At 42.1% G+C, this 13749-nt stretch overlaps 1 protein-coding gene across 21 annotated transcripts in view; it reads right to left on the reverse strand.

Annotated features, from left to right (window-relative positions):
• LOC115570976 (ankyrin-3-like) overlaps nt 1-13749 on the reverse strand; it is a 106476-nt gene that overhangs the window by 47270 nt on the left and 45457 nt on the right. For 9 of the 21 annotated variants that reach the window (XM_030399873.1, XM_030399872.1, XM_030399862.1 and 6 more), the window contains exons 14-25: nt 13569-13667; nt 12994-13191; nt 10779-10877; nt 10563-10661; nt 8939-9136; nt 8297-8395; nt 8015-8113; nt 7810-7908; nt 7523-7618; nt 6549-6621; nt 6033-6092; nt 3448-3483 (exon numbers count right to left, since the gene is read on the reverse strand). In XM_030399873.1, the coding sequence (XP_030255733.1) occupies nt 3448-3483; nt 6033-6092; nt 6549-6621; nt 7523-7618; nt 7810-7908; nt 8015-8113; nt 8297-8395; nt 8939-9136; nt 10563-10661; nt 10779-10877; nt 12994-13191; nt 13569-13667 (1255 nt within the window). Of the gene's footprint in view, nt 1-439; nt 630-821; nt 1007-3447; nt 3484-6032; nt 6093-6548; nt 6622-7522; nt 7619-7809; nt 7909-8014; nt 8114-8296; nt 8396-8938; nt 9137-10562; nt 10662-10778; nt 10878-12993; nt 13192-13568; nt 13668-13749 lie in introns of those variants that run through there. The other 12 variants (XM_030399875.1, XM_030399876.1, XM_030399861.1 and 9 more) reach the window with 5 other exon arrangements.

Genomic DNA, 13749 nt, shown 5'->3' on the forward strand with positions numbered 1-13749 from the left:
CCAGATTATCTTTAACAAGGTGGGGATATTTTGTGAATGCAAATTCTAAAATGTTTGGCTTCCCCTCTGTGTTTTCTTGTTTGTGTCGCCATGAGCACCACAACAGACCGGCTCTTGTAGACAGACAGATCAATGCAGCCTCGACCCGGAGGCTGTTTTCCAGTTCAGCTCGAGTCCAACAAAACACACACAGAAAAACAAAAGTCTCGCTGTCACTAAAGGATCGTGGTCTCAGCTCAAAAAACACTGACAGTAAAGCTGCATTTTCAATGCTGAGTTAGTTTAGTTACCAGCAGTTTAACAGCTTTACATGTGAAAACACTGAGCACAGATCCATGTACAGCACAGATCGTCCCGTTAAAGTGACGTGAAAAACACTCCACACATCACAGCACAACAAACCATTCAAGCTGTTAAAAGAAAAGTGTTGGAGACATACGTTTACAGGCCTAGCAGGAAAGAAAACACAGTCAGCGGCAGCAGCAGCAGCATGTTATTCCCCCCTCGGAGGTACTGTAGATCCGAGCCTACTGATGAACCGCTGACCGCAGAGTTGAAAAGAGAGAGGAGGAGTTAAAAAGGAGGGGAATGAGGGGAGCAAGTGCATGCAGGCGGAGAAACCAGGAGAAAGAAAAAGGAAGGCATTCCAGCAACCACAAAGCACCACAGACCCCCTCCTGCACCACCCTCCTGTCCCCTCATCCCCCTGCTGCTGCTGCACCACCCCTCCCCCTTTAAACTCCCCCCACCTCCCCTCACTCAAACACACTTTGCAGACCCCCAACTGGACAAATTCCAACTCCCTCTCTCTGCAAACTCACCTCCTCGTTTAAAGCACTTCATTCAGTCCAGTTCTTCGGGACTTTTCAAACCCTGAACTAACTTTTTTTTTTCTCCTGCGACTCTTTTTCTTCAACCCCTCCGGACTCTGTTTCACTGTCTCTCACAGCCCCGGCGCTCGCACAAACAGATCAGCTTTCTCCCGCCTACCCACCCGGCACTCGGATTATCCAGTGTGTGTGCATGTGTGGGTGTGCATGTGTGTGTGTGTGTGTGTGTGTGTGAGTTTCAGAAGAGACACCTAGATCTCACTGCAGGACAGAAATAGTAAGTGGGTGTGTGACTTGGGCGAATGTTCAAACCCGACAGCGTCCTCACTGAGCTTCTGAACTCCTTCATGTGTTGATCTTTTCATTCTTGTCTCTCGATCGACTAAATAATAAACATTACTGAGTGTCTGCTGTCTTTTATTCTACTAAAAAAAGTTTATTATATTACTTTATGTTCTAATTACAATAATTGTATGTATTTATGCACAATTTTTGTCATTTTTAATCTAATGTTTTGTTACATATTTAGGTTGTTTGGCCTGTTGATAAATATGTTGCTAAAGGTTTCAGTTCTTTTGTGAGTTGTGTCACATATTTGTTAATGAAAATTATAAAAAAAAAAAAAAAGGTGGGAGTGTTTCCAGAAATTCACAACTCTGTCCAGAAAAGACTTCCTCAAATACTCCAGCTGGTGTTGACACAACAGTATCTGTCAGATTGCAGCTGCAGTTTTGTGAGAGAAATTTGGAAAAACCTCGGATCATCGATTCAGAGCGATGTCCTGAATTTGAACTGAGAGATTTAGCTGGTTTGGAGACAAACTTCTGAAATTAAGCGAAATTAAGTTTTGAATTCTGAAAGTGTGGCTGCAGATTTGACCCACATCTTCAAACCAACGGCATTAAAAAGACGCAGAATTCATTGGAGTGTATAAATCCAAACCGTTTATCGAATCAAGTTGCTGATGTGTCTATTTGTACACGTAGTTGTTTTATGTTTGGGTTTTATTTTGCTGCACTGTCCGTCATGCATTCAACCTTTTTATCTTGAATTTGTCTCATTCTTATTTTTCACACTAGTCTGGGAGGACAGTGATGACACAACATCAACTTTATCAGACCCATCTTAGCCTCTACTTCACTAATTTAGCACATGAATATAAATATATAGATAAAAACCTCAAATCATAATGGGTAGTCTGATAAAAAGTAAAGAAAAGTGATTTATTTATTTATTTATTCCACGCATTCTTCTTGTTTGCCAAAACCCAGTGGCTTTGTAGCACTAATCCAGTTTACATGCTACAGCAAAAAAGCTCTAACAATTTAACTGCATAGATGTTTATTGTCATTGTTTCAGAAACAATAGCAGCCTTTTGTTTGACACATAAATATCAAATATGTTTGTATATATCTATAAAGTATAACAAAATGGATAAAAATGCATGTAAATTGATTATTATAAACCAAACCACCAACCAACACAACAGATTTATCAACTTACATACTTCTTGGTCAATATATACTTTTGTTATTGTTTTTTTGTTTATCTATTTTCATGTATTGTCATTTTTTATGTTGCTTATTCATTCATATATTATGGAAAATTGTTACTGCAGACCAAAACAAGACTTGTGAGTTTTTGTGTTTGGAGAAACTTTATGAAACGACACATTCTCATTTTGGCGTTTTGTAAACACGATGATATTTCTTTCTTTGTTTCAGTCCGTCTCTGCATGTTGGCTGATACTGTTGGGTCGATCAGTTAAAACCAACAGTGCGTTTGCTCTTTGCAAACAGAAAGATGTACGTTTTTATTTAAATTTAGATCGTAGAGATGAGATCCGATCACAGGTGGTCACTCGACATGCACGTAGAGACACATGTTGATGTCAGGTGTGAAATGACAGAGATGTCCCATGATGCATGTTAACGCAGGTACAAACAGCCTTCTTTGGATTATTTTAGTTGCTGTATACTGATCAGTGTCCATAATCAGTGTGCTCCTGTTGCTTCTATCTTTTATATCGTGTTATATTTAGAATATGAAATGTTAAAACCAAAAACAGGCATGTTGTTCAAGGATTAAAAACCTACAGCAGATTTAGCCTAAACAACCCTACAGACTTGCTAACTTACTGGAACAAGTAACAGATATAATCTCACGTGGTGAAAATGTTATTGCCTCGTAATTTGTTTTGTCATGATGCAGATTTTATATCCCCCCTGATTGAAAACTGACTCACAACTCTGCAAAAATGCTCTCTGGAAAACCCGCAGCGGTTCACAAAAGACGGCGGAGGGTTTACGAGCCGTCCAGATTTAGATCTTCGGCCGTGTGTGTTACCGGAGATGTTAATCGCCGCTGCTGCTCATCTGGTATGTGGGCCTGCGTGTGTGTGTGTGTGTGTGTGTGTGTGTGTGTGTGTGTGTGTGAGCTACACTTGAGATATATTTAGATCGGGAATGAAAGACGGACGCTCTATTAAAGCTTTACAACACAAACAACAACAACAGATTCAGCGCACGCCAAAAAATCACAGCGGCGGAGTTTAGTGGCAACACTTCAGACTGTTACTGGAGTTAGTTGCAGCGACGTCACGGCTCGCTGGACTTACAGGAATAGCTGATGCAGATATTTCCAACATCCATCTCTGTTTAGACAAAGCAGAAACACACCTTACCCGACATGTTCAGGAACCCGTGTCACCTTTCCTTTTCCTTTTCATTCCTCTATTTTCTTTCTAAACTCGTCTAAACACCTTCCCTGCTTTCTGTCCTCTAGTTTCTCTTGTTTTAAAGACACAAATTCAGGCAAAGCGCCACAATTCAACTTCATGACATCCTGCGCACACTGTTTTTATAGAGATCTGCATGGTGAGGTGGCAAAAGTACGCATATTCTTTACTCAAGTACAAGTACAAACTTAAAAGTCTCCCTCTGGAGGACGTTTCTGTGCAAAGCTAACTGAAGCTCACGTCATATTAATATAATTCAAAGACTATCACACTTAAAGAATCAGCAGGATTTTGTCCCAGCTGTTCCTGAACGCAACACAAAGATATCTGATTGTTGAGTCTCATTCCCAGGACGTCAAATACACACATGTTGGGTCGGTAAAGCGTCCAGAGCAGCAAGAAAGAGAGAAAATAAGAAACTCTCTGCGGAGACGAGACACTAACATCCCCATTTAGTCTCTCTCTTTGTCTGTTTACGTCTTTTATGTTGTTTCGTCTCGCTATGCCGTGCGTTACAGGCACTGAAAGGTTTAAATCTTTTGATGTTGGGAAATAAAAATAATCCTCAATTCCCCTCAATTTCATAAAAGCTAAAGTAACTAGCCTGTTTTGAAAATATGAGCAGCAGAAAGTTCAGACGCTCGTGTTAAAATGTACTCAAGTAAAGCACAGATCCTGTTTCTAAAGATCTACTTAAGTACATCACACCTCGTAATCTCACGTTAATGGCCCTTACACGTGCTCCATCTTTACTGGAGATGAACTGTTTCAGTTGTGTTAGATAAATGTGGATCTCTGCGGGCTGCTGATGTTCAAAAACCTGGAGCTGCAGAGGGCAAAGCGACATGTGACCACCTAAAAAAGAAAGCCGCCCATTCTTTACCATGAGTGCAGACGGCTGAGCAGAAGCACCGGAGGGCAGAACGAGAAACCAAACAGACGATCGATTCAAAAAAACTCAATATATCAATCCCTCGTTATTTCTTTCTCCTCCCTCGATCGGTGACATTTGGTCAGGACGAGTTCAAGTTCGGCCATTTTTGAGTCAGACACACACACACACACACACACACACAGCAGCTGACACCATGTTTGCTTTTAGCCCGAACGCGTGAATCTACAATAGAAGCGTCACGACAAGCCTCCGGAGGACAAAGGGGTCGAGTGTGTGCGCGTCCACTCCGCACCGTGAAAAGAAAGAAATCTGTTACACACTACCACACAACGCCGTATGCAGACGGTTGGCATGGCAACCGTGAGAAAGACATATTCCCCCAGCATTTCTGATGCATGAGAAATACTGCAGAGAAAAAGACACAGCATGAGAGAGTCGAGAGGGGACGCAGGCGCTGAAGGGACTCGGCTACAGAAGACACACGGTCAGATTAGATGCTTTTTTTAGACCTCAATGAATATAAATTTAGACCAAAACAAATGTCAAAACAGTTTCTTTGATAGAAAATAGGGGCGACAATGTATGCAGGCGTAACGGGTGTCATCATTCGACTTGAATGAACGGTGGTCAACATGTGAAGACTCCACGACACCTCAACATTTTACAGTGTTGTAAAAAGTGCCTAAAAGTTAATTTACATTTTGAAAAATCATCAGCTTTACCTGATAATTCTGAGGTAACCGTTTTCCTGACTCCCGTAAGTTAGAGGGGTTAAAAAAAGTTAACTTTTAAAATTCAAGACAATGAGCTAACACACTATCTGAACTTTTAACTTATATGATAAAACTGCAGTATTCGCCTTCAAAATGCATATAGTAGAGTTGAAGTATAAAGTACCACAAAACTGCGCTACAGGACTTGAGTAAATGTACTTAGTTACATGTCACAATGTCATTTTGTGATCGTGGCCGTGACATAAAACTGCTTCTTGAGAAGTTGCGAGGGAGTGGGATGAAGTTTCGGGTGTGCTACATGCTAAAAAATGCACGTTAGCATAGCATAACTAGTTGCCGCTGCACATTTAACGACTTTCACGCCCTTTTCGTTCCCAGCATAACAGTCTTCGTCATAAATTACACCATGCTTTGTCTTCCTGCCGTTGCCAACCATCTCTGAAACTTAACATCAAACTTTTATCGCCTCATCTTGGCTCATCTGTAGCTCGTTGGCTAGCTAACAACCACGACCGACGCAAACAAAAAGACAACCAATCAGCCTTATACTGCACATTTAACACCTGCAGCAAATTTACAGTAAATTAAAGACAACGCATGACCTTCATTTTCTTGATTTCAAGACCTTCTAAGGCTTTTAAAGGAGCTGCGGGAACCCTTATCACACATTTGACTACTCAAAAGTAAATACAGGAAACACAGAAATCTCGACACAACTGCAAAAGGGTGAAACGAAACACGGAAGAGAAACCGAAGATTGGAAATGGTAAGGACATACAGAAAGCAGCATGAAAGAAGCGAAAGAGCAAATAAAAAATGAAGAAAGATGAAAATACCTTCTTCCACATCAGATATATAGTCCTCTGTGATCATTTCGGGGACATTGGCTTTACAGACTGTGTGATTGGGATGGAGGAGAAGGTTAGAGAGAAAAAACGGGAACCAGAAAAATATGGAAAAATCAACAACAAAGTGACGAGTGCACATTTTCAGCGGCTCTATCGTTGGAAAATAAAGGTTTAAATCATCAGGATTGGAACTGAAAGGTAAAATGATGGAATTAAATAAGTTAATGATGAAAAGAAATATGATTTTTTTCACTTTCATGACTCAGCAGCAACAGAAACAACAACACAACCATTTCCTTGACAACAATGAGGACGTTTGTTAACCATGAGGCCATCACATCAAACTATTCCAGCCCAAAAGCCAAATATGACTCAACCATGAGATTTTACAGACTCCGGGATTCTCTCTGGGATTTTGTGACTGGGGTCAGGTTGTACGACTGGGGAGCTGTTTTAAATAAAACAGATTTACACACGAATAAAGCTGTAAAAGAGAATCCGTACCTTCGTCATCGGACATGTCCAACACCTCGTTCATGGTCTCTGGAACGTTCATCTTGTGCTTCTCGATCACCGTCTGTCGAACAGAAACACGCTCTTAATAAAGTGTCGACGGTGACTGAAGCCTCACACACATGTTCTGGTAAATCATTTGCACTGTGTAAATGTCCCTCTTTTCTGCCTTTTCACACATGAAGCGCTGGAATAGATGGATGAAGGGACAGTAGATCAAGCGGATGGTGTTATAAAACCCAACAGAAGAAGAAGAGGATGGATGCTAAGAGATGCTTTTGTCACGACCGTTAAACGAATCTCAGATTAAAATGTGTCATCAGCGGAGTCGCGGTTTGCCACGTGAAACTGTCTACGTGATTTTCTCTGCAACATTACGAGGTCTTTCTCCTCGGTTATTGGTTTGTATCAATTGCAGATTAAAACACTTTTAGACCCTCTATTTCCTAACAAGGCTTTTATTGTGAAACTTTTACAGGGACGTTTGTTTTGGGGTGGGGAAATCGTCGACTTGCAGGGTTCCCTCAAGGCACTTGAAATGTAGTTACTGCTCTCCATATTAAAGAAGAGTAATCTCGACTCGACAAGTGTTGAACATAGTGGGTTATATTGTTGAATTAATTAAATTAAAGCAACAGAAATACACTGTATGCTTAGTTGGCATCCCGTCTTTAATTTGCAGCTGGATTTACCACAATATCTGTTAAACAAGGAGGAACTGTTGAGTTTGAACTGTAATCGAAGCATCGACAGCTAATTAGAGAGCAAATTAGCGAGACCTCCAACAGAAATGTGGTAAAATATCCGGATAATGACTTAGAAAAGTGGGAATTACGGCCTGTTTCTAACATAATCCTGCTTTGAATTCATGGTGAGTGGACGTGGCCATTTTTGTTTAAGTTAAAAAATAGAAAAGACAGAAAAAGTTTGCGCAACACACACTCTCAGAAACACGCAATACGCACCTGAGTGGTCAGAGTTTCCTCCGTCACCACTTTGAGTGTGTCGACCACAGAGATGTATCCGAGCCTCCTGGCGATGGACAGAGCGCTGTTCCCGTTCTGCACCGCAAAAAATAAAGAAAAGAGAGAGGTGAGCGATTGGTTTGAAACAGGAAGTCAGAACTGCTGCTCTGCTTCACAAGTGCATCTCTTAGAAAAAGCTATTTCATAACTTGAGGAGTGTAGTCGGTACAGATCACAAACTTTAAATACTTGAGTGTAAATAATGTCATTGATCTGTGTGTACTGACGGCGGTGAGTTCGTTGGGCGATGCTCCGTGATGCAGCAGGAGGTTGATGATGTGTGTGTGTCCCTGCTGCGCCGCCTGATGGAGCGGCGTGTAACCGTTCTGCAGACGAGGCAAAATACAAGAGAAAGGTTTGAAACACGTTCGTGCACTTTAATCTCCTCTGCACACAGGAATAAAGGAGGAAACACACATTCTGAACAGTTACCTTGGTTTTAGCGTTGACCTTCGCCTGGTTCTTCAGCAGGAAGTTGACCATCTTCACGTTGCCATAGTGACAGGCCACATGGAGAGGAGTGTATCCCAGCTGAAGTCAAAGCAAGAAACATCTTCATATTGTTTTTTTTTCTCAACCAACAGTCCAAAACCAGGAGATATAAACATTTTCAACACAATACAGAGGAGAAAAACAGCAAATCCTGAATAATCCTTGATGAAACTATAATAAATCATAATCTCTTGAGCCTGAAGGAGACACACGTCACATTACCTTGGTCTCCGGGTCGATAGTTGCGCCCTGGTTGACTAAGACCTCAGCGACGTTGACTTTATCCTCCTGGGCAGCCAGGTGGAGCGGAGTCAGACCGGACTGAGGACAGACAGAGAGACAGTTAAAAAACACAGACAGAAAATAAATAAATATACAAACAAAAAGAAACTGTACACATTTAAACAGCCTCCATTTTTTTCAATATTGTAACACTTGTGGGCCGATGAAATTCAACTTTTTTATGGCATTATAGCGACATTAAACATTATACTGCACCGTATTTCTAGCCATGATTGTGTTGTTTCCATAGAGGTGAAATAATAATAATAAATATTTTCCTCAATGAGTAAAAATGTGACAGGAACAAGAAAACTTCAAGTTCAAGTTTAAGTAAAGACCGTCAAGGAAACTTAAGATAAAAAAGAAAGACATGTTTGCCTAAAGTTTGCTTAAATTAAATGAATTCAATTACAGTTACATGTGTATATAAGCATAAACATAATGGATTAATACCTTAAAATGTGGCAATAAGATGTATAATAATAATAAAAATAAGACACATGTAATAAAACTCATGTTGTGGATCTCTGTCGGCCTGTATGACACCCGCACAGAGACAGTTCCTTCACACGGATGTCGAACCTTATTGCCCATGTTGACGGGCGCGTCTCGAGCCAGCAGCAGCGTCACGATGTCCACGTTGCCTTCCTGCGCCGCGAGGTGCAGAGGCGTGATTCCCTGGCGTGTCACCGTGTTGGTGGAGGCGCCGTACTCCAGCAGCGTGGTGGTGATCTCCATCTGATTCTTCTTGGCTGCGATGTGAAGCGGCGTGTAGCCGTTCTGAGCGCAGAGAGAGAGACGGAAGACAGTTGTGTCTTTGTTCTAACACCAACGTTATCAGCTCACACAGAGACAAGCAAAGAAGAATATGTGCGTTATGTGCAAACATGTCACTCATCTGTCACTGATAAGACACTGAATAAGAATATCAACATTTTGATAATTATATTTATTTGCTGTCTTGACAAGAATTGCATGTGAAGATTGATGCGATTCCCACATTTCTGTGACTGTAAACTTAACTTAGCACAAAGTCTGTTAACAGGGAGGAACAGTTAGCGTAGCTCTGTCCAAGTTGCAGCCAAAAAGTGGGTTATAGTGTTTATGCTAAGCTAATCTTCGCTAACCTGCTGCTGGATGTAGCTTCATGTTTACTGGACAGACACGAGAGCGAGCGTAATAATCGTTCCAAGAAAAGTGAAATTTAAAAAAGAACAAAGAAAGCAGTCAAATATTTTGTTTTACATGTAAATAATTGCTGCTCATTTTTAATTTTACATCAATTTGATTATCTTATACGCAATTTTCTTTGCCCTGGTTTTGCCGACAGTCTTTGTTGTCTTTTGTTTTTACTTTTGTTGTCTGATTGTTTATTTGAATTTTAGGATTATTATTATATAAAAAGACTTCTGTGCTGTAAAAAAAAAACGACGATAGAAACAGATCATATTCACAATATTACATAAAGTTGCAATATTGTGATAAAGATACAAATACCAGAAAAACATGCGTGTTAATATTATCATATTAATTCGAGCCATATCTTCCAGCTCATCTCGTCTCTATATCGACAATCTTCCGACAGTTTTTCATAGATTTCATTGCAGAACTATATTTTTTTACACTTTAAACTCAGAATTTTAATATCAACAATATTCACGAGGTAATGAGACAAACTCGGAGATATTTCTGTCTTTCCATGAGTGAATAAACGAGCTGCTCTCAGAGGAAAATAAAGAGCCAAGAGCTATGTTTGAAGCTAGAAAGGTGGCAGGGTCCGCCACATATAAGCACATTCAGTTTGTTTAGGCATAAAAAAAATCACTCAATGAAAATCTTTCTCTCCAGAGATTCCCGTCTCGTCCGGGTTCACTGCCTGGAAACACTAAGTTATTCAATATTCTGTGAGGGAATAAGGTTTATTGGGGCCTGGCTAATTTCAGTGGCAGCTCTCTCTGGAAAAGATGCTGTTAGAGTGGAAGAGGCATCCATCTATCCGGGCCAGCCAATGACGACGCTCCGCTCGACTCGGCTCGCTTCACTATGTGGGTGACTGAAACTAGGTCAGCCTGCTTTCACTTCACCCAGAGCCAAAAAACAGAGAGCGAGAGGCAGCGAGAGGGAGCGGGAGGCAGCGGGAGGGATGTTTCGGTGCTTTAATGCAATCGGGAACATTCGACGGGGAGCCGCGTCGACCGATTCTTACCTTTGCTGCAGCGTGCGGTGAAGCTCCCTGGTTGAGCAAGAGCAGCGCCACCTTCTGGTTATCATAGTGCGCCGCCACATGCAGTGGAGTTAGTCCACTCTGAGCAACACACACACACATACAGCCAGTGTTGGGAGGTGATATACATACAGAACAGTGCAGTGAGGTGGTAAAAGAGAATAACAATGAAATGGGGTGAGTTATAAATGTCTTTACCTTCCCTGCAGCATCGGGCGGAGCGTTTCTCTGCAGCAGCAGGTTGGCGACCTCGATCTTCCCGTACTTCGCAGCCACATGTAGCGGAGTGAAGCCCTTCTGGAGACACACACACACACACACACACACACACACACGACGACAACAAAGAATATTACAGGCTACATTTATTACAAATATCTCATCGGCTAATGTGCTGCGGCTGTTAAAAAACACTCCAGGTGATGCGTTTGTTACGGTCCTCTCCGTGAAAGCCACATGTGTTCAATCAGTTATAATTGAGGGGCTTGCAGGGTTGTGTCATGACAACATGAGAGACTGATTATTGAGCGAGGGTGTGGAGAGCGACTTACATCAGATTCTTCAGCTATGAGGCAACGCAGAACCGACTCAGTGCAGATAGACCCGGTTGTGCACGACTGAGAGGCGGCTGATCGTTACGGGACTCGGCGACGGAATCCAGAGCAGCTTCTTGGCTCGAGATCCCTGAATATTAATGCGTATCTCTTGTGGTGGGTGAATGATTAAGATGCACGAACCTGAACGCACATTATTCTTCCTTAGATTGGACTATTAACCGGTCGATCCTCGAGATATCCAACATGAAGACATCACGCAGAGTCTGTTGCTCTGACCTGGAATCAGCTCCGCCGTTCGACTGTATTTAGAGTTTAGGGACTTTCCTCGGTGTCGAGAGCCGTGCCCATCAAACTGCTCCGTAACAGTTTAAATAGATGTTATGAAACGAGTAATTCATAATGAAGGCCTCTCCAGGAACAGCAAGAGAAAGTTGTTCCGACCAAACTGTCCCGCTGGCAGACAGTCAGAGAGCCTCCAGTGAAATCAGCCTCGTGCAGCACATCTGCAGCTGCCGACTGCCGTGACATGTGGACCGCTCATGTTAACTAACGTGCATCGCCTCGTCTTTGAATAAACATAAAACATAATTCAGTGACTACAGTCGAATCGACACGAATGTTGAATGTCCCGCTGCTTCTCCAACACAACAGGTTCTTTCTATCGGCCTGTTTTCAGCCTCCAGCCATCAAAACAACCGACGTTTGAGTCTCCAGACAAAGTAATTATAGTTCCTACTGAGGATGTTTCACTGGGTTTACTGTTTATCTTTTTAGGGCTGCATGATGTCGATGTTTTTCAGCTGAAATCTATAAACAATAATTATCAGTTTCTCACCGTCGATCGATGAGAGAGCTGATCGTTTCACATTTGTGTATTTTATGCACATCTGAAGGTTCAGACTGAGACGCAGCGAGCAAAGATGGATGATTTAATAACAGACAGCTGTGATCACGTGTTGAGAAAAACACTGAACATGTGTTCTTCTTCTTCTTCTTCTCCTTGTTCTTTATTGTCTCCTCCTTCTTCATCATCTCCTTCTTTTGTTTGTTTGTTGATGTTTTTGTTTGTTTGCTTGTTTGTTTGTTTTTCTTTATTGGTTGTTTAGTGCTGCTGATGCACTTTTGATTTTGAGAAGGAAAAAAAAACTGATAAATAAAGTTAATTTTAAAGTCAAAGTCTTCTCCTTCTTCGTCTCCTTCTTCTTCTCCTTGTTCTTCATTGTCTCCTCCTTCTTCATCATTTCTTTCTTCTTCTTCTCCTTCTTCTTCTTGTCCATCATCTCCTTCTTCTTCTTCTTCTTCTTCATCGTCTCGTCCTTCTTCTTCTTCATCATCGTCTCCTTTTTTCTTCTTCATCGTCTCCTCCTTCTTCCTCTCCTTGTTCTTCTTCATCATCTCCCCCTTCTTCTCCTTCTTCAACGTCTCCTTCTTCTTCATCATCGTCTCCTTCTCTTTTTTCTTCTTCATCGTCTCCTCCTTCTTCCTCTCCTTGTTCTTCTTCATCATCTCCCCCTTCTTCTCCTTCTTCAACGTCTCCTTCTTCTTCATCATCGTCTCCTTCTCTTTTTTCTTCTTCATCGTCTCCTCCTCCTTCTTCTTCTCCTTGTTCTCCTTCGTTGTCTCCTTCTTCTTCTCCTTCTTCTATCTCCTTCTTCCTTTTTTCTTCATCATCTCCTTCTTCTTCATCATCGTCTCCTTCTCTTTTTTCTTCTCCTTGTTCTCCTTTGTCGTCTCCTTCTTCTTCATCATCTCCTTCTTCCTCTTCTTCTTCATCGTCTCCTTCTCCTTCTGCTGCACAGATCACATTTCCTCCTCTGTGTTTGTTTGTGTTTGTTTGTGTGTGTGTGTGTATTCACCTTGGTGATGATTCCCAGGTTGGCTCCTTGGTCGAGCAGCGCTGTGGCCACGTCTCTGTGCCCCTCCCTGGCAGCCAGGTGTAAAGGTGTGTACCCGGAGCTGGTGGTGGCGTCCGGACACGCTCCGTTCCCCAGCAGCTGGTGGACGATGTCCTGCTTCCCCAGACGGCTGGAGATGTGCAGCGGAGTCTGGTCGTCCTGACGGAAACAAGACATCATCTATCTAATTGAGCTTTTTGTGCATTTTTAATTAAATGAACATCCAAGAAACCATCAATTTAAGATAATCACACAACTTGGAATGACACTATAATCAGAGGAAAGCAAATGAATGGATTTCTGTCATCATGTCCGAGCTTTTACCGTCTTTTCTTGGAGACAAACCCTCAAACTGGAAACAAGAGGAATGTTTCCGTGCCATCGTCACTCAGTAATTAGACGCGTGCAAACGCACGCTCATTACTGCGTCTCAAACAAACAAAAAACAAGTGTCGCGGCTGAACGAGCTCAACGTGTTTTCGATTTAGACGGACAGCTTTTTTTTCTTGTATCTGAAGGGTCACTCGTGGTCTAACCTTGGCCGTGGCGTCCACCCGCGCCCCGTTCTGGATCAGATACCGGACCACGTTCGACTGTCCTGCCCTTGCCGCCATGTGGAGGGCTGTCTCCCCCCTCTGGAACACACACACACACACACACACACACACACACACACACAGGACAAAAAGAGGGATTGATGATTATTATTCTTGTGTT

The sequence above is a fragment of the Sparus aurata genome, chromosome 20 (genome assembly GCF_900880675.1).
Source record: "Sparus aurata chromosome 20, fSpaAur1.1, whole genome shotgun sequence".
In the NCBI taxonomy this organism is placed as follows: Eukaryota; Metazoa; Chordata; class Actinopteri; order Spariformes; family Sparidae; genus Sparus; species Sparus aurata.